Source organism: Phaethon lepturus, unplaced genomic scaffold, assembly GCF_000687285.1.
Source record: "Phaethon lepturus isolate BGI_N335 unplaced genomic scaffold, ASM68728v1 scaffold6073, whole genome shotgun sequence".
NCBI lineage: Eukaryota > Metazoa > Chordata > Aves > Phaethontiformes > Phaethontidae > Phaethon > Phaethon lepturus.
The window spans coordinates 1,813-27,677 of record NW_010528279.1 but is presented as its reverse complement, the minus strand read 5'-3'; the positions used below and the strand labels follow the sequence as shown (position 1 = coordinate 27,677).

Below are 25,865 nucleotides of genomic sequence, written 5' to 3'. Positions count from 1 at the left end.
CAAAAAAACCCAAACAATATCCCTCTCCCCCCAAAAACAACCCCCTACCCCCTGCTTTTGCTATTCAGATGCTGTTTACAGAAGTGCTGTAATTCCCCATAACTTGCAGCTTTCTTCAAAAGCTTTTTAGGTTATTTTTATAAGTGAGATATAGCTCTATTTTATGTAAGAAAAATAGCAAATACTGCTTTAGAAGAATTTTCTTGCAGATAGAACTTAAGTTTTAACTGCTTATAGTATAAGCCACCAAAAAATTTAAAGATGGAAAATTCAAAATGAAATACTGGATAACTAGTTTTAAAGATAATCAAACAGTAGCTCTTAGCAACAGTACAATCTATTTTCTCAAAATGTTATACCTACTTTTTCATCTTTTTTGCATTGTATTTGACTTGGTAAGATGCTTGGATTAATTTGTCTGGACCACTGTCAAACTGATGTGGAATGACCTTTTGAAAGTGCTAAAAGCAATCAGAGCACAAGATTACATATAATTAATAGCTGCAAGGAAATACAGACACACATTACATGTTTCAGACACCTCTTACAGTTGTTATAACCTTAATTTACCTGTAACATTCCTTCCATGTCAAGTTGCAGTAATTCTGCTTGGTTCATCTGAAGTACTGCTAAACCTACTCGAAATACTATCTCTAAACCCTGAAAACAGAAGTTAAGAAATATCCAACAATTACTCATAGCATTGTCAACAGTACAGAACAATTCTAGTATTTGCTAATGTTGGAAATCTCACCTAGTTTCTCAAGCGAGCAAAAGGGCTACTGAAAAAAAACCTCTCAACAAATTGGTTCTGGGTTCCTTATTTTGTCCCAAGGACAAGTAGCCCAGCTATTTTTCCTGATGCCACTGACCCACCCCCTACTCAGAGAGGCTCGTGCTGAGGTAAAAACTGTTGAGTGACTGGTGTTCTCTGTGTCAGCTTTATCAAAAGTTTTAATTATACACAGTACAACTCCTCCCCACGTACTTCTCAAAAAAGCCATTTTAATTTCAGACATGGTACAATGCAATTAAACTATTTAAACAGATACAAGGGAATGTCTCACTCATACATACTATCTTGGACATTCTTGAGTGTAAGCTGAAAGGATCCACCTTTCACTTACTATTTTCTAAAAGATGGTTGCAGAGAAAGAGTGAAAATGGACCATAAGCTTTGGTTTGTTACCAGTTACAGCCACGCAAAGCTCTAATCCTAAACATGACTTAGATATCTTCATGATAGTGACACTGAATAATTCCGTAAGTTTCTCTGGCTACTGTTCATCATCTGGACAATGTAAGATGCCAACACTCCCTCTTCTTGGCCTGCATGTCCCCAGAGAGCTTTAACTTCAGCCTGAAAGCAGCATTAATTTCCAACCCAAACTTGCTACACTACTGAGAAACTCATGTCCCTCTTGTTGCAATGCCATTGTATTGCATCCAGAACCGACACATTTGCTCACTCTTCCACAGGCTTAGGGTACAAAGCTGCTCTTCCTTGACAAAGTACACACAGAGACATCTTCCCCTACAAAATAATCTGATAAGCATAAGGACTGAAGAGTATCTGAGATTTGCCCATCACAATGGGATTTATACCACTACCTAAGTAACTGCTTTTAACAGCTACTCTTGAAATGGAACATGAGTATTGAGTAGTTACCTCAGACATAAAGATATCAAATATTCTTGTTGCAATTGGTAGTGGAAAAGTTGTAAGGAATATAGTTAAAAACCATGACGACGCATACATAGAAGTGTGAAAACTCTGAGACTGAAAGTGCACATAAAGCTCTGGAAGATGTTCCTGGAAAAGAGGAAGAAAAAACCCATACATTAAGCTTCTGCTGGTGGTTTTAGTATGTTCATGTTTTTGACATATTTTGAATAAAAGAAGAAAATAGTTGATATTTATTACAGACAGAAGCTTCATAATGCAGGAGTAGAAAAAAATACTACATCATTATCAAGAGCCATGCAACAAAAGTCCCAGTACAGAAAGCCCAACAACACATCCACCCTCCAAAGCACAGACTACAAAAATACATCCTAATTCCACACAGGGAGTGACAAGCTTGTAAATCCCTAAGATGCATCTAGAGTAAGCTACAAAAAAAAAAAAAAGAGCTGAAAATATCTAGGGTGTGGCCAGAGACCTATGGCTTAGTTGCTACTTAACATCTCACCCCCATCAACACGTTTGGAACTGGATCACAAAAGACAAACCTATTTGCCTCTATCAGGACACAGAAAACTTTTTCTTCCTGGACAGGCTGAATCTGAACAAAATTTTAACCCTACATATGAGAGTACTTCCCAGTTTCCATTTTTTTAAAAATAGCTATAAATTGACTATGAAGACATTGACTTTCAAAATCTTCAATCCAAACAGAATTAGACATTCATATGCTCAAACTGTGGTAATACAAATCCTCATGCTTCAGTTGTTTAAAGGTGTTTGCCAAAGGTTAAAAAGTAGACCACAGAGCCGCATGCATTTACTTCAAGTTCTGAAGCTAGCTACTGCCAGGAGAACAGCTTATTAGTGACAGACATGCCTGTTCTTGACCTGCAATTCCCAAGTTCCTTACTGATAGCTACTGAAGAGAAGGTTTGATAGATTTTGTATGTACCTGTATCATGCATTCAAACTGGTACATACAAAGGCCCAGTTCAGCCATGCTTGGTTTAAAGAGTTCTCGTAGTCTGTAATCTTGCATTAGTTTAACAAACACACAAAATGCCTCTTCTTCTGGCATCTATAATTAAAAATAAAGAAGCATAGTAAAAACTCCGGACAAATATAAGGATATACTTGGACTAAGTGCCTGGAAGGGTTTAGGGTTGGGGTTTTTTGTGTGTGTGCGGTGGGTCTTTTCTGGGTTTGGGTTGTTTGTTGTTTTAAGGGATTTGTAACCAGTTACTGTAATGAACTTTTGTATATATTGAATTCTGTCAAGTGATTTATAAGCTGGAATGGAGATCTGCAAATTTCTTATAATATACCCTACTTCGCTATAAAACAAAAGGCAGTAATACAAAGGGAGCGTTAAGATTATCAAAGTAACTGTGAACCTGTGTTTGAACTCTGAGAAGATTCAGTATAATAGAATGGACATAAGCTCATTAATAGCTGAAACAGCATTCACCAAAATAGCTTGCAAGTCTGCAGTCCTACCTTAGCTCAGAGAAATAAATGTATTCTCATGCTCAAAGATGTATCTTCTTGGCAAACAGAACCATAGAAAATGAATCTCATTTGATTTGCACAAAATGACTAAGGAAGACTACTGTAAAAATTCCCCATAAACCACCACAAGATATTATGCATTCTAGCAGGGATTCTAGAGGTTCACATATTTTTAATATTATGTTTACCTGCATAAGCAGTAATCCAACTATAAAAGCACTTCCTTGACAGTATCCAACCTCACGATCCACCAAAGAATAAGCCTAGAAAATAAAGTTTTAATACTCTCAACAATTAAAACCTCATTATTAATAAAAAGTAATCATAGTTCATGCTGTTATTTTGCTACTAATTTACTCTTCTTCTCCCAAATCCAGTAAGGACAGACATTCTATTCAGAAGTTTTAGTCAGATATTCTAGTTGCCTCCTGCTGCTACAAAGGGTATGAACTCAGCTCTCTGAGAGCCTACAAAGCTAAAACTAAGTCATACCTAAAACAAAAAATACATGCAGTTTTCAACCACGGGAATGTGCCAAAAGGTAATGGAGACAGCTGGCATACAAACTGCATAAGGCTACTACTTTTATAGGAGACAAACCTGACAAACAGCAGTTCTTTTCAGAAAAATTGTGCTGCCGTTTTATTTACAGGTAGAGGAAACACGGCGCTCTCCATGCATGTTGCATCTTCATTTCAGATCATGGAAGTTACTATGATTTGGAAACCTGTCAACTTTGCTGTTGAAACCAAGTTGCATGGAAAAGTCTGCCTTTCAAAATTTAAGCTCCAGTAAAATGAAGACAAAATAATGCAACTGAATTTTATGGTGGCATCCTTATTTTGTGCTTGGGCACTGTAACGACTGCACATTAGCTTGTACCTGCCATTTGCTGCTACCACTTGCCGGTTCAGAAATGCTGGAAAACCAAATGGTAGTTCTGGCTGACAGTGTTCTTGTCTTGGTCAACACTGTTTACTTCACGGCACACTTTATTCCATTACGCTGTCAGCGGTTAGCATGTGTTTTAAGGCAAACTGAGTAAGTTTTTAAAAATCTCTTCTAAAGTAAAACCATGAACTATAGGAATACCGTATTGGAAAGCTATCTTTGAAACTGGAATGTAATGTTAAACTGTTCCAGTGTCAAGGAGAGTAAGTTTAAAAAAACTTCAACACATGAAACTGATGCAAGTTCGCTATATACAAGGGAAATTATTTTCCAAGCTTTTGTGCACTTTCTTGCTAATGTATTTTCAAGGGCTAAATTACTGACTTACCTTCATTACATTAAACAAGACCTCCTGTCCAAGGCTGTCTTTTTCTTTAAAAAAATCATGTTCAGGGTATGTTCTAGCAATGTCCCTTCTTATTAATTTCTCACAAGGAGATGTCATTTTCAGAAGCTCTGAATACTGGTCCTTAATTGGCATGCTTTGAGCACTGCACAAAAGCTGCCAAACAATTGCTCTGAAATGATGAGGTATCCCTTTTCGAACAAGCTCCTAGAGCACAAAAAGAGACACAAATTAATTTCTATTTCCTGAAAATATAAACATAATCCTAAAGAACAAAACACTTCAACAAATTAAGTTCCTCACAACTTCAGAAAATGTTTACATTTCATCACAAACCATTCATACAGTTTATAATGTGTAAGCCTCAATTTTAGTGTGAAGGATTGTTAGCTAACAAAAGTAAGGTGACTGATTCGTTTTTAGTGGCTAATTTTGTCCCCTATTCATAGTAAGCTACTTGAAAACTGAATATTCAGTTGATTTTAAATGAGAACTCTCATTAGCCAAATACAGTTATTTTTACATTTCACAAAAGGTGACTGAAGATAACACCCTTAGTTATATTTGTAGTAATTAAGATAGAAGAAATCACCAATTAAAAATTATTTCCAAGACAGGTAGGTGATAAAAAGTGGAACTAGCTGTAGCACTGCCAACTGCAACAAAAAAAAAAAAATTGCACAGTACTACTGTCAAAAGTAATTTGACAAACTTGACAAGTTGTGTCTAATTTCTCTGGTGTGCCAAAATACTCTTTTAAGAAAGTACTTAAATGTAGTTTCAGACACTGGACCAAGACAACGTTAAGTTTACATCTTCTGCATTAACTAGATTTACTTTATCTTCCCTAAAAAAAAAAATCAGCTAGGTATTATACAATTCAAACCTTCCCAAATCAATAGATCTAAGAACCTGATACTTGTCTCTTCAGAAAGCACAAGCAAAAAGTAGTCTTGTTGCTTGATCTGAAAACCAAGGAAAAAAAAGTACGTTTCAGGAAGTTTACAGACTGTCTTAGCAGTACTTTCTACGACTAGGATCAGTCTGACCTAGAAGATTGTCTCTTCAAGACAAGAGAGTTCCTTTAATAATTTTTTTGTACCTTAAGAACTGTTATCAAGTACTCTGTCTCCTAAAGGATAGTTTCTTTCACTAGTTATTTATTCTGAAGCCAGAGTAATCGCCTACTCCACAAAGCTTCCTCTTTTTCCTGTTTGGTCCAAGTATTTCTCCTACCCCTCCAAATACTAAGATTAATTAATGCAACAGTGATAACTTTTAAAGAGACTCTTGCTTGAAAGTTTTGGGTTTGTTAAGCTTGACCTCTACCACAGGAGTTTTGCATCACTGACCTCAATTTTCTAATAACCTTAAGACCTCCAGCCTCTTCAGAACAAACCTATTAACGCTATTCCAACTATTTGTCCCATCTACAACACGACACCCTGTGTTATTTCCTAAAAGATTTCCAACTCCAAGATGACAGCCTAACACATCAGCTTTCCACATCTGTCTCTAGCTATCATTTGTCAACAGTGCACCATCAGATTGTAGATCAGTCATCTAAAGCCTCAAGGGCTACTAATAACAAAGCATTAGCAAGTGGTTTCTCGCCTTAAGTTACCATGCACCTGCTTGACAGAGTAACAGGGTTAATACCTCCAATATTGCTAAAGGAACAGCAGGAAAACGCACCTACTAAGCAGCACTAAGATGATGCTATTCTACACAGTACTATGCACACTGAAAAGCAGGACTTAAGTCATCCTTCAGAATTCCTCCATAAACAAGAAGCGAGTTCTGAAGTGGATCAAGGACATACAGATGGAACACATCACCTCTGCAGGGAGGTATATACACATATGTCTAAAACTTAAAACAAACTTACCACATATCTAATAACTTAAGACCAGCTTTTACAGCCAAGACAAAGATACCTATGCTGCTAAAGTCATACCTACTGGCACAAGCAGGAAATAGGTATGGATGTTCTGGCATTCCATCATAAATGCAGAATGACACAGTTTAGGCTGACTTTCGACAAACAAAATAAAAACAAAAAAAAAATTTGAGAATTATTTAACTGGCAAAGGAAAACTCACTAGCAATATAATTAAGTATTTACTGCAAGTTAGTCAAATACTCCCCAAATTATACTTGGCCAGCTGTAAAAACAAGTGATACTTCTGACACTTTAAAATGTTCAGATGCAGGCAGTTAAAATGAATTCTATGCAACCAGATCTACTTATTACCATCTCACTTCACCTTTCTCTTGCCAGGTTCATGTGGCCTTCTTTTCATGGCCTTTTGGGAACAGCTTTCCAGAAACTGTTTTCCCTATGCAAGCAGCAAGTCTTGAGTTTTTCTTCCCTTGTTTCCCCTTCTCAAGTTATGTTCTCTGTTCACAACTGCTTCACATAAAAGATACTTTACTTTAGCCCATTGTTCTGCCTTCCCACAACCTATTCATACACACACATTTCAAACTGCTCAAAAGACCTTGAAATTTGTATTCTGCACATAAAACTACAGAGTAGAGCCAATAAAGAACCAAAGCAGAACAGACTTGCCTACAAACAAAAAAATCCCACGCTGCTGTACTTGCCGCCTCTGAAACTTGGTTATATTCAAATGCCCTAGATGCTTCTTAGTTTGAATTTAAAGTGTAATTGAATTCCACTTCTGTATATGTCCACAACTAACCCAGACTGGAGAGACAGTGGTCAAAGTTTGTCTGATCTACTCAAAATTTAGGAACTGTGTTCTTCTGCTTAAGGTCATTCCGGGGGTCAACACACTTGGCATGCACAAAAATCTAAACTTGTCAGAGTCTCATACAGTAGAATTATAAACTCTTCTAATAAGAATGCTTTGAAAAAGGCAGCTGCTCAGTGGGAAAATAATGATCGCATCTAGCTATCAGACACTCTCAAATGGGTTTTCAGTAATTCCATTTTGGAAACATGAAGCAAATTTTCCCTGTATTCATGGGAATCTCTCATTAGAAGTAGACTGAAAGCTCTAGCATTCAAAATACAGTAAATGCGTCTAGTTTTCAGTAAGAGACATTTGCTGGGCGAAACTGTTAAAGTTTGGTTAACAGTTACATAGGAAGCACTAAGCCTTAAGGATAGAATAGATTCAGCTGGAAGCTTCTATTACATATTTATTTAAAAAAAAAAAATAAGACCAACAGGAAAATAAAACAGTATCACTTCTACCGCATTACAAATACATCCTAAAAAATAGTGTCCAGCTACTACCTTAACTTGCTTTTCTTTCTTTTTCCGTACATCTTCCCATTCATTCACAATCCTCCCCCATAGGATCCATGAGTCTTCTTCTAGGTGGCTGAGATTGCTAGAAGCTGATGAACTAGATACAAGAGAAGACCCACTATTTCTTCTTGACCCATTTACTGATCGCAAGGATTTACTATCTGTTTCCAAGAGTCTGCAAAGAAAGCACACAAAAAACCAAATTCACGTTCTTCTAACCACAGGACCACGCTACTGTTTGTTTAGAAGTCAATTCTTCCAGCCTCCTTTCAAAGAATGCACCCAAAGGTTCAGTGAAACAACTTTTCAAATTTAGTACAGATGGATGTTGGAAAAAAACTGGTCAATGTTACCAGTTTCTTCTCAAGGTCTCAAGTAATTCTGCAGGCAAAAGAACAGCTCACATAGCAGCCTTTTAAGAAAAGGATTAAAACGTCACATTGTGCATCAACAACACTAAGAGAAGTGAGATTTTAAAACAAGCATTTTGTGGTCTCATGAACTAGATCTTAATAAAGATATCAAATTAGAGAAAGTATGGGAGCATTGCAAGTCCAATGCTCTTTTACACATTCATCCACTGGAGATTAATAGCCCTAACAGGGAAGACATGCGAGTTTTGTTTTGAGGAGTAAGTACCAGCAAGAGGGTTTTGATTTTGCTGGCAACAAAAACCCCACAGCTGTTGTGTATTAGACTGACAAAGAGAACACAGGGAAGTTAAATATCCTCAATGATAGTGTCAAATGTCGAAGTACTGCAAAAGAGACAGTAATGTTAAAGAAAAGAAAAAATTAGCCTCCTAGAAGTCCACCTGATTACACTTTTTTTAATTGACAGTGTAAATACAGACAGAATAATTAAAACCTGGAGCAATTTTAAAACACCTGACATTTGCTGACAACTGCTTACAAATCAACATGGTGTTTTATAAATGCATGGAAGTCTCAGACCTAAGAATGGGGAACAGGCAACAATAGTGGTTAGTATAGCTAATGAATATGTAATAAAAGCTAATTAATGAACATGTAATTCAAGTCCAGATGTGAGAACTTCTGGGGTTATCAGGGAGCAAGGTATGCACACAGATGTGCCCAGTGCTGGACAAGTTGCTGAAGAGACTTCCCTGTTAGCTGGTCACTGTGGCCATCAATTTTGCAAGGAGCTGGGGATTCTGGGCAGAGAGGCATGCCTCATGTATCCTCAGCTAATATTGAGCCCCATCAGCAGGGGGATACTTTTTAGACCACGTTAGGTACAAGCAAGAATTCAGACTAACTTGAAAGAGCGTTTTGTTATATCAAGAGTTTCATTTGTGCTTTAACTGGCAAGAATTCCAACATCTGTAAATAAGAGTGATCTGGTTGAATAATTTTTCAATGCATCTGCACAAAAGCTACACCCCCCACACCCTTCCTCCCCCCCCCAAATTTCAGCAAGGTCAGGATCTCTCTACAGCCACCTGTCATCAAGGCTCAAAGTGCACCAGGAACTGCAGAGCACCGCTGCTCAGGCTTGAGATATTTAATGAACTGTAACTGGAGTTATATTGCACCTGAGACTGTACACAAGTCTCACCATACCTACAATTTTCAAGCGCTCTGCTACGATTGAGAGATTTATACTAGCTTTCCGTGTTCCCAGCTTTTACCTACTGGTGTTTATGGAAGCTAGGGAAAAATTTCATTAATTTAATTAATGAAGACAAGTACAGTCTCTGCAGTAGTATTTTGTTTGAAAATGGTTAAATAGTAGTGCCTTTGGAAAAAAAAAAATTCAAGTGTTTTCAAGACCAATTTTAAGTTAGTCTATATTAAGAGAGTGCAGAAAATCTTGGTTTGAGGAAAAAAATTCAAAAATCCACTTTTAATGTTTAGAAACCTGGACTACAGCGATCCATAATGAAGATTTACAGTTTGGAACTCCTCCTTTCAACCTGAGACAGTGCCTAAAGATCAAATTCAAAGTAATCAGAGGAAAAACAAGCACAAAAACATTACGATTATAAAGACAAGGTTTTAACTAGTCCCTTTTCGTTTTCACAGCTTTCTATAGAAGTTATGCTAAGTTTCTGTAATTTGACCTTACCTGGATAAACTCATTGTCCTTAGATTTGAAAATGGGCAGTTCTTTTTACAGTAAGTATTGAGTTCTGTGGCATTTAGTCACTGTTTTCTTTCACCTAAAACTTTATAAATGATTTACTAATGCCAAACAGCTCCACCAGGACTCTGGACCGAGCTACCTCATTATTCTGAGAGGACTTTCAGTATAATTGGATTACAGAATGTGACAAGACACAGCTTGATACAATGAGTTCTTTCCATTTCTAGCTGTTTAACTAATTCTTACTCTCTTTATTGAGAAAGCCAACAATGAAAAGGAAACCTTTAAAAATATCAGTCACCAGCAATTCTTCCAGTAAGCAGAAACAAGAACAGTTCCCTGTGTTCACAGTACAATTCCTTGTCAACAATGTGCCACGATGCCAAAATGCAGATTCAAACTGCTCTGAAGCTACGGTGCACTCAGTAACAGCATCAAATTTCTGTATTAAAGTGTAGTACCTCATGAGAAAAGGTACACTTGGTAAGATAGCCTCTAATTAGAATTCACACAGAAAACTACTATGGGATTGAACAACAGGTCTGGCTAAAATTAGATAAAAGCAGAGAAGATTTGCTAACTTGTGTACTAAATGAAGAAAACTGGCTTGAAAAATGAAGGCTAGTAAGCCTGAGCTCACATTCTTCTTTCAACAAGCAAACCAGTCTAACTGTGAGGCTTAATGAGACAACTCTAGATGGAGAGACATTACACTCTAACACAGCAAGTGGTCCAAATAACTGATATTACTGCTTTTCAAATAAAAGTTAGTCACTTTGTCATGAACAGAGCTGAATGCCTCAAATTAAATGCAAATTAGGTTTCTGAAAAGCACTCTAACTCTTTCTTTTCTTCTTTTGATATATTTTCATTTGCTACTAACACAGCAAAAATTACACATAGTTCGTCTTCAAATGAGACACAACCCCATAAGCCACAAGAGGATGAAGTGGTTCTAGAAGCTGCCTTCCATTCTCAGTCAAGAACTAGACAGACATAACAAACTCCCCATAAGCTGTATTGCTGTTAGGCTGCAGAATACGAACGTGAGAGAAGACATGCCAGGGGACACAACAGCATTAGCCCCTCCTCCTCCCAGTTACTCTTTTCCTCTACTGAAAGTTACTACCTTCATAACTGACTCAGCAGAATAAAAAACACCCGAGTACCTCAGCTGCCCCAATGCAAAGTCCAGCATGCTAGCAGAAGCTAATTTGAGCTAAACTATCAAACTCTGCATTCACTACAGCACAAGGGCTAGCAATCTTCAGTAGGTATCAAAGCCCTGCAGCTATCTGCTAAGTCTAAAACCTATCTGGCACTCAAGCTCTCCTTTACAGTCAATGCCTCATGAAGTACTGAAACATACTTGTCAAATATGACCAAATTTTGCAAGAGGCCAGATGACTTAGAAGTCCTGCCTCGAGACTGCAAATAAGTATGGGTTCTGGCAATTTAACCTTAAGAAATCATACAGTCCAATTTTATTTCTTAGTGAGATTGCAAATTTGCAATCACTGTGCACATCAAGAGCAACTGATCCAACTGAAAGTTTCATCTTAACTGTAGTTGGTGCAAATATACACTCACAGAAATGCTGCCAAGACAACAGTTGCTTACTATGCAAAAAAAAAAAAAGCCAGGATGAATGGAAAAGACTGATTAGGAATTTACTTTTCATGAAATTAAGACATTATGTATCTTCTACCATTAACATAATAGCAGGATGATTCTTGCAAATAAAGATGGCTGAACACTGTTCCATCTCTAAACAGATGGTTATATAGTGGAAAGCAAGAATAGGGTAAAAGTGGGAAAAATGTAGAGAAAATGGAATTTGGAAATCTTTAACATTTCAAAAGGTTAATAGAAATTATAGTTTTGATCTAAGAAGGTGAGAAGGTGACATGAAAGTTTCATCCCTGAGGTACTCTGTTTTAAATACAGTTGGACTTTATGATCTTAAAGGTCTTCTCCAGCCTAAATGATTCTATGAAACTGGATACTGAAAAATCACATGGGTACAGTGTAAATTCTTAGGATTACAGGCAGCTATAAAAACTCCAGTAAAACCAGGAAAGACAAATACATTTTAAAAGGGTTTTTTGCGGGGAACTCTAAAAACACAGCACAAGAACACAAGTTCTTAAACCTCAGGGCCTTGAAATTGAAATGTTGTGCCATGAAGTTCTACCTAATCCCCCTTTAACAGCCCCTATGCTGAAATTGTAATAAACAGATTTTAGTCTCATTACTATACTTAGAAGACCAAAAAGTTTTCCATTCACCTGTTCTGTTCCTCAAGTTTAGCGAGTAATTCCAAGTCGTCCGGACTCAGCTGTGTTGGTGAGGATGGTGATAACGCAGGCGTAGACAGAGTGGTAGAGGAGGATGTAGTGTGTAATGAGGCAGATGGACTTGCCACCTGACTGGCCATTTGACTGACAGTGTGCGATACAGTGTTCTTCACCCATGAGAGAGTAGAGCTTAGCTTTCCTGCAACCTTGTCTGTCGCCACCTGTGATGACAAAAAGAGGATGCAATAGTTGCCTTTTAATACTTCTTTTTCAGCAAACCCGTGTCACTGAAGAGAGAAAAAGTACAATATCCATGAAGTAACATAAAGATTATTTATTTCTCCAGAACACCCAAAGCTGTCAGAAGCAATGCAAGCATCAACAGCAATACAGTATTATAGGAAAATAATATGCAAAAATGCTGCTAATCCACAAAGACTCAGAGGAATTCCTGACACATACTCACAGAGCTCATTTCTGTAATACAGAAATACCACAGGATCCACGATCAGCTCAGACTTCCCATTATGAAAATAAATAGAAATAAAAGCTTATTTTAAAACATCTTTATAAACTAACCATGGCACAGAAACTGTAGAAAAATAGAGAAACAGTCAACTACTTTACCAATGGACACTGGAACAGTACAAGTACATCAACATAAACACTCCAGGCCACCCACTGCTCACCTTCATTAATCCCTTCAGTGGCAGGGCAGAGGAGCAGGGGCACCATATTTCTAACCTACACCACAGCAAGAGATCCTCTAGCATCTGCCAGTGTACAGAGAACAGTCACAAAGAATTTATTCCTGTCAGTCTACAACAGCTTCTGAACATCTTGCATGAAGACCTCATGCTGCCAGCTCTTCTCCTTCCTCGCTTTCTCTTCAGGTCACCCTCACACCAAGTGTCCTTGGCCTCTGATCCCACTGCCAGTGCCTGGACAATCCTGGGGTTTGAGAGGGGTCCTGAAGGAAGAGTAAGAGATGCTACCAGAGCAAAAGGGAGCTCTGAGCAGACAGTCAGGGAAACTGTGGGACCAGGAATGAGGAGGCTAATTGGGACTGATCATAATCTGCTGCTGCTTCTTGACCAACATTATGGGGTAATGCAGCCTAATAAATTCACTGATCACTAGAGAAGAAAGAACAGCAGCCCCTGGAGTTATTTGCTAATGAACCCCTCACCAGAGCTTCCTTCAGCACTTTGACCTACGGTGATTCACAGAGTTCAATTCCTCCCCTGGACCAACTCAGAAAAAATCTAGGTGCACCTTAAAGAAGAGCTAGCTGCCCAGCAAAAGGTTAAAACTTCTCAAGACCAAGGCTGAAGATCTTCCTTTGAAGTGGTGCTGCTGGCAACTATTTATTTTGACCTTTGGTGACTTCCTCAAAACACTGAATTGCTCAATGGTTGTCACAAACAATTCTGCAGTACAGCCTACAGTATAACTGCTAAGATACTAAAGACACTGAGCTACAGGAAAAAAATCCCTCCCAAGATCCTCTACTAGAATCCAGTTAAAGCAGAATTTCAACCAGAAAAAGTAAGTCCATCTCAGCACACCATGCATTTATCTAAAGCACAGTATATAGACTGAGTGACTGGTTGCTAAAGCAGAAGCTTTTTAATACAATGCCACAGTGAATTCTTCTGTGAATCAAAACCAGCAGTATTTTATTTTCATTCCATATTAAAAAGAAGACACACTGAATGCCTTCAGAAAACAAGACAAACACTACAGGCCAAACAAAACAGTGGTACTCAGTCTCCCTACTTCCTCTCCACCAGTAACATGACATTTAAGAGCTCTCCTAGAGGACTGCAGAAAGGTTTCCTATTTCCATATCCTTAACATTCATTCTGGGAACAGTAACAGATTTTGCTAGAAACCTTCAGATGCAGGGATACAAACCACAAGTGGTAATAGTAAGGTCCCAACATAGTGTCAGAAAGGTTCCAGTTGGTTCTGATGTCACTGATGGACAGGAAAGCTCAGGTATATGTTTTTTTTCAAAAAACACCACCACATGATCTTTAAAAAAGATAATCTTTGAAAAAAATCCCTTCCAATACTAGCCTTTGACACCATCTTTTATACAAGAGGAGGAAGAAAAATTGCTAGAGGTTTCAAAATCTTAACACATGCATTAATATTTTACTCAGTCAACATTCTTTATTCTCCATTGCTATGGAAGAATAAATTATTGCTGTTTCACTTTGAATAAAATAGCATTATGATAAAGGAAACTCATACATCTCACTTAGGACTGATTATTTTCTCAAAGGTTTTAAACTGCTTAAAATATGACAAGTAATGCAACTATTCCAAAAATAAATGTGTCAGAAACAGGGCCAATCTTAAGAACACAGCAAACATGACTCCATACGCAGCAGGTATTAAGAGTCACCCATTCTAAGAATATTACATATAAATATTAGAACAGCAGTGTAATACCCTATTAGTATAGGGTGACTAATACCCTATGTGACAGAAACAGGAAGAAGTATACAATCAATTTTTATCTCTTCACAAAGTAACTAGGAAGACTTAAGGTGAAAAAATAAATCCAAGCTGAGTCTGGTTTACACAGGATGAGGCTCATATTCCAGTTAAGATAGCTGAAGCAGGGGGTAGGGGACAGAAAGCAAGAAACTTGCTGATGCTCATTCACCAACACATCATTAGGCATTAAAAAAATTAATGCAAAAGTTTGTAGAAACCAATTATGAGAAGTACACGAAGAAAAAGTATGGTCAAGAAAACCATGCAAGATAACAGTGAAATCAGAACAATGGGACTAACACCACTCCTGTTTCTAAAAACAGTTCAGAGTTTTATTAGAATGTATTCAGATAATTAGTGCCAAAAAAACCTCCTAGCCTGAAAGCATTAACACATATAACAAGCAAAATACACAGTTGCAAAATGTTTGAAGATCAAATGCCTCACAGTGGAGTTTGTATCAAAAACACAAGAAGAATTTGTTAGGGGAAAACAGCTACAGCAGTCACCCAGGGCCAAGCTAAATAAAAAAAAAAATTCTGATGTAACTGCTAACTAGTCAAGACTACATCCCTTTTGCCAGGCTTTTCCAAGATTTCCTAAAAATCTCAAGTCAGCTCTCCAATTGCCAGCATCTGTGTAGACTCCTGGACTTAGACATGAAGACATTTAGTACCAGCTCGTTATCCTTTTCCCTAAATAGGAAAGAGTAACAGGATTTTCATATTTCGTCATTTCACCTACGTTAATTTCAAAATTTATATTCGGTGACAGAAGATTTTATAGAGTTATTCTTTGAGAAGTGACTTAAGGCCTTCCAGAAAACAGGTCACTGGAATTTGAAAATGATAAAACCTTTCTAGGAGCAACACACCGGTATTCCTACCAACACGCACATGGTACTCCTACACTTGCCCTTCCAACTCTTCACCATTCTCTTAATAAAGAATGAAACCCTCTGCTACATGTGGCAAGCTTTCCAACTCTATGTATACCATTCCTTCTAACAGGGTAGTTATATTTAGCCGACGCTGAACCATAGACCACCACTACTTCCCACCTTTTTGCTGACAATCCCTGCAACAAGAAATCTGTGTCCCACTACTAAAAGAATACATACACATGGTACAGAAATTAATCCTACTGACTCCCACCACTATGACAATATGCACATGTATTACAGAAATTAATCCTACCAACTTCCAAAAGATATGTAACTCTCTCCTCTGACAGCACAAAGGAAAGAGCTAAAGGTTTCACTCTAGCCCCTTCAGAGAAACTGGGGCTCCCCAATTAAAAAAAAAATTACAGAGCTATCAAGTTGTTAAAATTAGTCCTTCTGCCTTTAATTATACCAATGAGAATAACTTCAGTATGAATGATGGCAGATACTGTCACCAGCTACCACCAACTCCAGGAAACACAGGAACATCTCCCTGCTTTAGAGATGTGATTTGGCTTAACACAGCATTCTGGAAAGACTCAAGAAAGCCAGTATTGTTAAACCTTTAATCTTTTATATGTATTTTCAGACAGAGCCTCCTCAAGGCTTTCCTAAACAAATGTTTCTTTTAAAAATTGGTTATTATTTAACCAGTGATATTTCTGCACGCCTGTGGCAGTGCCTTCCTCTTGGTTACAACAATTAGGCTCTGCAGTTACGAAGAGTCCTTCCTTTTGCTGCTCTTCATTACTGCAGAAAAGAGACCATAGTCATGTGCTCAGCTGTTTGTAGCAGTAACAAAGACAGTTAGATATACCAATGCCCATCCCACAACTTTAGCTAAGTCATGGCAATAAATCTACCTACACAAGAGACAGGGCTTTTGCCTTTGCCATCACCCTCTCACTAAGCACGTACACCTACGCTACTTCCACTCTTCTGCCTTACCTCACCACTGGAGCGCTCGCACTTGCAAAGCTGCACTACCCAGTGGCCTCCTGTGCTACGCCGCGTATCGTGGGCTGCAGCGACACAGACAGCCCAAGCCCAGGCTCTGCTCCCAAAGTCTCACTACCTACCAGGTCTACACAAGCTCTCCATTCCTTCAGCTACCCAGCTCAGGCTGGAAGCCCCCAGTTAACAGCATTCTTTGTTCAGCTCACCTCAGACAGTTTTTCAGCTACGCAAAGAGAATTGCTTTCCTTTTGATTCCCAGCATTTCTCAGATGCTGAAATTCAAGCTACATTTGAAGAGTATAAAAGGTAACCTATGTTGTCTGGGAAGCATGCCAAACCATCGAGAGCACCACCAGGATGATGAAGCCGTTATTAGTTATTATTAATGTGTGATCAAAAACAGAGTCAACCCATTTTAAAAATGTGCCTTTTCCCCAGAGGAATCTCACTCAAGAACCTGCCCATTAATCAGACTGTGAACACAAATGCCGCTCCCAGCCCACTCCCAGGGACACCACCACTTCCCACTGAGGCTCGCCAGGTCTGGAGACAAGCAGGCAGGGGTACGCCGCCTTCACCTTTTGCAGGAGGACACAGGGAACTGAGCAGGCAGCATCCAACTCCAAACCAGATATATGCATTCGGGCTCCAAGCTGTATTAACGGCTACACTGCTCCCAGTTTGCCAACAGATTTAGAGCATAGGAAGAGTTTGCTTGCATCTGCCTGCCTAAGACCATGCAGATACCTCCAAAATAAATGTGAATTTTGAATTTGAAAATACTGATCTTTAGAGAGATAAGTGGGACAAGACTTAACTACTAAAAGACTTTCTGCTGCAGTTTCCAGTGAGCAAAACAGAACTACCAGCAGTTCTCACCAATCTGGTCAGTCACCAGGGAAGGCACAGACCTGCCAGCTATGTACTTGAAGCTACTGCAAAGATAATAAATGTTTATATTGATATTGTACACAGATACATATGATGTGCAGTTTATATATGCCAATTAAAATACAGAAAATTCAGTATCCCAACTTTATGTTTAGTATTTTTAATTAGCTGCTGATTACAGCACTTTATTACCAAGAAGCAGTGCGATATTGTGTTTAGATGTTTGAGTTACTCAAAGGAATACTGCAGTGGAGCAGCATATGAAATATTTTAAGTAAGGCCAGCCCAGGGTAGACCACAGCATCTCACACCACATACAATTATGTAAATCCCTTTCCCTGAGAATCCTGAGGTATTTTTGGGCTTACAATAAGGTGCTGCACAATGTTACCACCACATACTTTTACATTTGCCAGTCAGACAATATTTGTTTTTCTAAAAAAGTCTATTTAGATTTCTTTAAAAAAAAAAAAAAGGTATTTTTCCTGTACACTTTGAATTAGCTTAATACCTACCTATAATCTGCATTTCCCTGAGGAAAATCTGTATTAAAGTCATGGGTATCTTGATTACCCAAAATACTCTCTCAGCTATTCTTATCATATGACAAAGTAAAAATAACTGCAAGTCTCACACAAACAGTACAGTATATATTATATGCTCTCTACTCTTTCTTCTCTTCCTGAAGAAAGAAATGGGAGCTCCCAGAACACAAGAAGATATCCTCATACTAACCTACACATAAAAAGAAGTCTCACATAATTGGGGCTGAAATTGTACATATGGTTTTCAAGCCAGTTATAGCATTCCATGGACCCGGTCTCCAGTTTGCTTCAAAAAAGTTAATAGCATTTTAATCTGAAGAACAAATTTAACTGACTCAGTCAATGACATATGCAGAAGAGGTGGTGAATCAGCCTGTTATCATGCTTTCTGACATGCTAAAAATCCTAATTTAGGGTTCAAACATGGTTTCACTGTAAGCTTCATCTATATCTTTTACACTATAAACTCCTATAACTGATTTCTGCTGAAGACTGAGAAAAAAGTCCTGATTTACCCTCATATTCCTGACTTCTCTTGTAATATCACCTAACAATATTTAGGAGTATCACGGCTAGCATTCACCAGCTTCCATTTCACTTGATATTCACTAGCTCTCCAAGTCTTTCTGATATAAAGAATAAAACAGTCTAACATTTTATATTGTGTAAATCCTAAGCTATCAGAAAGCTTTTGGCTGTATCATTTCGTAAATACACATTCTTTAAAAGTAGTCTTCAGGCTCTAAGATGTTGGGGTTTTCATGGTCCCAAAACACCTGAAAGAAGAAACGTGAAGCTGCAAGTTCACATAGACAACATAACAATCTAAAACACAAGGTGTTTTCAGAGGGTATTTCATTAGAAATATTGTCGTGACCCACTACAGGTTGAAACCATTGCTGAAAGTAATTTGAATAACATTGCAATCGCTGACCAAACTGCACTGAATTCTATTCATCTCCAAGAACAATTCCAGGTTTTTAATTACCTCTGAAGTCAAGTGTGGTTTACAATCTGTCAAGTATTGTCCCAGTATGCTAGCTGAGAAGACAAACCACAGTGCTTTTGCAGACACTATCTCCTGTCCTTCAAGGACAGTCCTTTATCAAACAAGTTTCAGATCATATAGGAATGTAACAACCTTCAGGAAACCATAGAGACCTTCCTTCAACGGGAAAAGAATTAGATACAGTGCTTTTGTACAAAAGATGGCTGAGAGCTCCTCAGAGCTGCAAAAGAAAATACTGAAGGACTACAGTAAAAAAATCTCTAAGAGGAAACTTCCTTTGTTTCTTTGTTCTCTTAGACCTCAGTTTGGAAAACATCTTGGTATTTGAGGTCCAGGATGCCAAGTTACACGCACATATACTTGAAGGACCATCCCCTTGGCTAACAAAACAGAGGTAAGAATCAGATTAATCAGCTAAAATAAAGAACAACTCCTGCAAAGTCAGTTTGTTTCTGTACTAGATTGGAAGATTCCCTTTTTTTTCCCCCCCTTTTCAATAAAAAGCAACTCAAACATTTCACTGGAGCTCAAGTAAGTATCATCAAGCATTTACAAAAATGTAACACACATTGAAGGACACATTTACCATTAAAGCTCTTTCCTACAAATTTTACTTTCCTATTCATTCCCTGACACCTGGCTTCCTTCACATTGCTTTTAGCCAACCTCCTCCTTAAAAGGACCCAGGACTAGTATCTAAACTACATTAGGGCAAAAATAAACAAAAGTACATAAACGTAGTTAAATTTACTAAAAGGCTTAGGTCTGTGTTTTGGAAGTGAGAAACAACTAAGTCACATTTTTAAGTGTTCAGTGAGCTTTAATTAAAATCAATGTTAACACAACTCTTCATTAAAAGAGTATACAAAATCTGCAAGGAGTTAAACCAGTAAGTTTAAAAGGATCCAACATCTGACAACATGAAACATACCACACCATGCAACATTTGTTTTTAACATACTGGCAGCCCAAGTACTTCCTAGGTGTAATTCTCCTTTTTTATAGAGATTAGATAAAGTTATGCCACAATCTACAGGCTAGAACAAAAACACTCATTTCCCATTTACCAAGCTGTGCATGGTTCCCTTTCCAAAGGGATGTATGAAATGACACTTGACAGAGAAACCGAAGAACATAAGCATGGCCTTATGGAATATGGTAACACTTGAAACTTTATTACTTCCTTGAATTTTAAACAAGTAAGGTGACAGAGGTTGGTGAGACCCTACCTTCATATTACTCTTCTCTCCTTTAAATAATCAGCTAGAAGGTCAACTTTCTAGCAGTTACACCCAAATTCACTTTCTCAAAGGGGAAAGAGGGTCTTTGCTCACAAGCTAGACTTGAAGGGGGAGGGGGCTAATATCAGGCTTGCCCATGACAAGCTGTGGGATGACAACGCCAAGGTTAGAGGAATGGGGTGCTAGTGAGGGCCCTCAGCCTGTTGCTCTGAGTCGTGCTGGCTACACTGCAGCACACTTGAAGTCTTATGGAGAGAAGACAAGGGCTCCTGAGGTAATAGAAGCCAACAGAGAAACACCAGTGAAGTATCTCAAAGGAATTAAGGGTTATTCTTTTAAGAAGGTGGCATGGCCAACAGCCCAGCTCAAGTGCCTCTACACCAACACACACAGCATGGGCAACAAACAAGAAGAGCTGGAAGTCACCATGCTGCTAGAAAGCTACAACCTCATTGCCATTACTGAAACTTGGTAGGATGAATCCCATGACTGGAGTGTGGCTATTGATGGCTACAGGCTGTTCAGAAGGGACAGGCAAGAAAGAAGGGGCAGAAGTGTTACCCTCTACATCAAGAGATGGATATAGCGTGATGAGCTGTCTCTGAAGAATAGCCACAAGTAGGCTGAAAGCTTATGGGTAATAAGAGACTGAGTCAATAGTGAACCTCGTGATTGGTGTCTACCACAGGCTGCCTGATCAAGGGGAGCCTATTAATAAAGCCTCCAGCTACAGATGACATCACACTCACAGGCTCTTGTCCTGCTGGGGGACTTCAACCACCCCAACGTCTGCTAGAAAAGTAGCACAGCCAGCTATAGCCAACCTGTGAGACTCCTGGAATGCATGGAGGCTAGTTTCTTAGGCCAGGTAATAGACAGCCCTACCAGAGGGGATGCGATACTGGACTTACTGGTCACCAACACAAGTGAGCTCATCAGTGACGTCAAGACTGGGGGCAACCTAGGCTGCAGTGATCATGCACTGCTGGAGTTCACAGTCCTGATGAATATGGGTCAGGCAAAGAGTAAAGTCAGGACCCTGAATTTTAGGAAAGCAAACTTCCAGCTCTTCAAGGAAGATTCTTCATTAGTCAATAGGACCCCCTGGGAAATTGCCCTCAGGGACAACGGAGCAGAACTGAGCTGGCAGATGTCTAAGGATGCTTTCCATAGAGTGCAAGAGCTCTTGATCCCTAGGTGTAAGAAATCAGGAAAGAGAGGCAGAGACCAGCATGGCCGAGTGGAGACCTGCTGAGCAAACTAAAGGGCAAGAAGGAAACGCACAGGCAGTGGAAGCAGGAACAGGTATCCTGGCAAGAGTCCAGGGACGCTGCCTGGTTGTGTAGGGATGGGGTCAGGAAGGCCAAGGTGCAGCTGGTGCTGAACTTGGCAAGGGATGCAAAGAATAATAAGAAGGGCTTCTACAGGTATGTTAGCCAGAAAAGGAAGGCCAAAGAAAGCATACCCCCACTGATGAGCAAGGATGGCAAAGTGATGCATGAAAAATGTAGCAACAGACAAGGAGAAGCCTAAGGAACTCTACTTCTTTGCCTCAGTCTTCACTGGCAGTCTCTCTTCCCCAGCTCTCGAGTGGATGGACCACAAGACAGAGACTGGAGGAGCAAAGTCCCTCCCACTGTAAGAGAAGGTCAGGTTTGTGACCACCTGAGGAACCTGAACATGCACAAGTCTATGGGACCTGACAAGAAGCATCCCAGAGTCCTGACGGAATTGATGCCAAGTCACCCTCCAGATTTTAAAACTCATGGCAGTCAGGTGAAAGTCCCTGGAGACTGGAAAAAGGGAAACATTGCACCCATTTTTTAAAAAGGTTTGAAAGGAGGACCCTGGGAACTACCAACCTGTCAGCCTCACCTCTGTGCCTGGGAAGATCACGGAATAGATCCTCCTAGAAGCTATGATAAGGCACATGGATGACAGCAAGGTGATTTGAGAGAGCCAGCATGGCTTCACCAAGGGCAAGTCCTGCCTGATCAACCTAGTGGCCTTCTATGATGGAGTGACCACATCAGTGGACAAGGGAAGAGCTACCAATGTTGTCTATCTGGACTTCTGTAAGACCTTTGACACAGCCTCCCACAATATCCTTCTCTCTAAATTGGGGAGATACGGATTTGACAGGTGGACTGTTTGGCGCAAGAGGAATTGGTTAGATGGTCGCATCCAGAGGGTAGTGTATTAAATGGCTCAATCTCCAGATGTAGATCAGTGACAAGTGGTGTCCCTCAGGGGTCTGTATTGGGACCAGTACTGTTTAATATCTTCATCAGTGACACAGACAGTGGGATCAAGTTCACCCTCAGCAAGTTTGCAGATGACACCAAGCTGAGTGATGCAGTTGACACACCTGCAGGACAGGATGCCATCCAAAGGGACCTCAGAAGCTTGAAGAGTGGGCCCATGTGAACCTCATAAGGTTAAATAAAGCCAAGTGCACAGTCCTGCACCTGGGTTGGGGCAACCCCCAGTATCAGTAAAGGCTGGGGGGACAAAAGAATTGAGAGCAGCCCTGCTGAGAAGGGCTTGGGGGTACTGGTGGGTGAAAAGCTGGACATGAGCCAGCAATGTGCACTCAGAGCCCAGAAGGCCAACCATATCCTGGGCTGCATCCAAAGCAGCATGACCAGCAGGTCGAGGGAGGTGATTCTGTTCCTCTACTCTGGTGAGACCCCACCTGGAGTCCTGCCTCCAGCTCTGAAGCCCTCAGAACAGGAAAGACATGGACCTGTTGGAGAGGATCCACATGAGGGCCACAAAAATGCTCAGACGGATAGAACAGCTCTCCTGTAAGGACAGGCTGAGAGTTGGGGTTGTTCAGCCTGGAGAAGAGGGGGCTTCAAGGAGGCCTTACTGCACCCTTCCAGTACTTAAAAGGGGCTTATAAGAAAGACGGGGACAGACTTTTTAGCAGGGCCTGTTGCGATAGGACAAGGGGTAATGGTTTTAAACCAAAAGAGGGTAGATTTCGACCAGATATAAGGAAGAAATTTTTCACCATGAGGGTGGTGAAACACTGGCACAGGTTACCCAGAGAGGTGGTAGATACCCCATCCCTGGAAACATTCAAGGTCAGGTTGAACAGGGCTCTGAGCAACCTGGTCTAGTTGACGATGTCCCAGCTCACTGCAAGGGGGTTGGACCAGATGACCTTTAAAGGTCCCATCCAACCCAAACTATTCTGATTTTATGAAATTCAAAAGAGTAAACTAGTTTCTAAACGACTGACTGGTAACCAGCTTTACTTGTGAGCTACAAATTTATTGCAACCTTGCAGCTGCTGACAGAGAACAAGAAATAAAAGGTAAAAGTTTTACAAGGGAGAAGCATAATCAATTTAGTAATTTCCACATAGGAAAGTTGCCTAAGCTATTCAGTAAATGTAGGAAATGTAAACACAGGTGCATACATCAGTAGTCAATTCCTTGAACACAATCCATGCCAACATCTGTGGTCTTGCAGTAATATTTAATTTTGGCCACTAATTTACTTAGTATCTCCATGACTTGCCTTCACAAGCACTTACACTGTAACTTGAAGCGCGCATATTTTTGTGGGTGTAGAAGGGTCTTCCTCCATGCTACTGAAGCCTGTAACAGTGTTCCTGCAGCCTTTTCTGAGCACAGCACTTAGATAAAACTAATTTTCCCCTCAGTTATTGAGTAAAGAAAAGGGAGATGGCTTTTCAGAGACATATCTACTCATCAAATAAAATCAGTTTTTTTCTGATTACTTGACCACTGACTTTTAGGTTTTCATTTGGAAATAAGGGCCTATTTACTTCTCTCAAAAAGGCCTACTAGTGGAAAAATGTAAGGAAGATCAATGAAACACAGATGATTTTTAGTGCCAGTCTGACACCAAGCAGATTATGTAAAAATCCCAAACCCATTTTATCATGGTTTCTAAGTGTCTTATTATGGAATTTTAACTTTTGCCTGTCATTTTGTCTTTAGAAAGGCTGATCACAATTCTTTTTCCAAAGGGCTGAGAAATACTTACTAAAACTTCAGCCAAACCCATGAAGTTCCACCACTAATGCATTCCAAGGGGGGAAAAAAGGTTACTTTGCTTAATGAATATTGGTTTTTAGCTCTGCTGTTTCAGAGAGCATGGACGTTCAAATTTCTTGTTACTATGAATTCAGAAGAATACTTGAAAAAATGAGAGATGTAAAACTAACTTCTTGTATACAATGTCACTCTATATAGTGATGTGGTTGGTATGTGTCCGAAATGTTAGGTTTTGGCTAGCTACTAGTTTTTGACACCCATTTTAAGCAACATTCGATAGGTTTACCTTTCTGTAACAAAAATAACAGTAAGCTCTTCTAACATCCTCTCAGTTACAAGTGCATGGTCAACTTGTGGCAACAGCAATCCATTACTAAAAGACTGGCCCCATCTTCCAGTCTGATGAAACCAAAGGAAAAATACATAGTTAATACAGTATAAGATACTGGTGAGTCAGAATTCTGTATCATCACAATATAAATATACTTTTTTACATTTAAAAAAAAGGATCGAGAACATGTTATGATGTCATCAAACAGGTATTTAATGCTATGCTAAGAGTCTCTAAAACCTAGTCATGACAATGGGGCTTAAGAAAACTCAGGAGTTTGAGAAGTTCAATACCTTACCATGTAGCAGAACATACTGTAACAACCTATTACCAAAACACTGTTTCTTTTTAAGGGATTAAACTGTGGAAGTAAAAATAAATCAGAAGTTACTTGCAAAACTACACAGATCAGACAAGATGACAGATTTTGTTAACAAAACCCCTTGCAGACAGGTAAAATTTGTTCAGACAAAAGGAAATAAGGATATTTGTTGGTGGCTTTTGGCTGCTTCCCTAGTTGGAAACTAAAACAAAAGGTTAAGTGTCCACAGTCATTCTATCACAACCCCTTTCTTTTTGTCCAAAATAAAGTCCAACCCTAGTATTGTACTTCAACCACAAATATAAAATAACTGCCTCACTGGGACTCGGAAGGATTACTTTTACAATTAGCAAAGTTGACAGTTATGCAGCCTGAAATAACATGAAGGCCACAGCATGATCCCTGTCAGCATGACCGAAAAGAGATCTCATTCTTCATTGCCTGAATCCTATAGCAGGCTCCACACTTCCTAGGCCCTCCCCGACACACCACTTCACAGCTAACTGAACAGTTTCCAGAGTTCACAGGAAGTTAAACAGCGTTAAGAGCAATTAAGGAAAAGCTACAATTTGCCAGATCGCTTCTGCTGCTACCTTGTGAGAATACAGTTTCTGTTTACATGCACACAACAAAAACACATCACAACTGCATATAAAATGAGCAAAGCAAGACAAAAGCTCCTGCATTATTACTAACTTACTACCCACTCATTCCAATCACCACTTGCCGGAGAAGGTAAGGATGCACCTCAACTACAGACATTTAAGCAGACAAGACTACAATGAAAACAAGACAGTGTTCCAAATGTAAAGGAAACAAAAACTTACCAACAGATTATGTTGGTTGTTACGAATATGGAAGACACAAGGCTTTAATTCAGCATGCTGTCTACAAGCTTAAGTGACATATTC

General features: G+C 39.3%; 1 protein-coding gene across 1 annotated transcript in view; it reads right to left on the bottom strand.

Annotated features, from left to right (window-relative positions):
* EVI5 (ecotropic viral integration site 5) overlaps positions 1-16,799 on the bottom strand; it is a 74,845-nt gene extending 58,046 nt beyond the window's left edge. The window contains exons 1-9 of the mRNA XM_010283620.1: positions 16,791-16,799; positions 12,168-12,397; positions 7,759-7,948; positions 4,476-4,700; positions 3,385-3,459; positions 2,640-2,765; positions 1,670-1,813; positions 571-660; positions 364-461 (exon numbers count right to left, since the gene is read on the bottom strand). Coding sequence (XP_010281922.1) covers positions 364-461; positions 571-660; positions 1,670-1,813; positions 2,640-2,765; positions 3,385-3,459; positions 4,476-4,700; positions 7,759-7,948; positions 12,168-12,316 — 1,097 coding nt within the window. The 5' untranslated portion in view covers positions 12,317-12,397; positions 16,791-16,799. The remainder of the gene's footprint in view (positions 1-363; positions 462-570; positions 661-1,669; positions 1,814-2,639; positions 2,766-3,384; positions 3,460-4,475; positions 4,701-7,758; positions 7,949-12,167; positions 12,398-16,790) is intronic.
* Between the last annotated feature and the right edge of the window lie 9,066 nt (positions 16,800-25,865).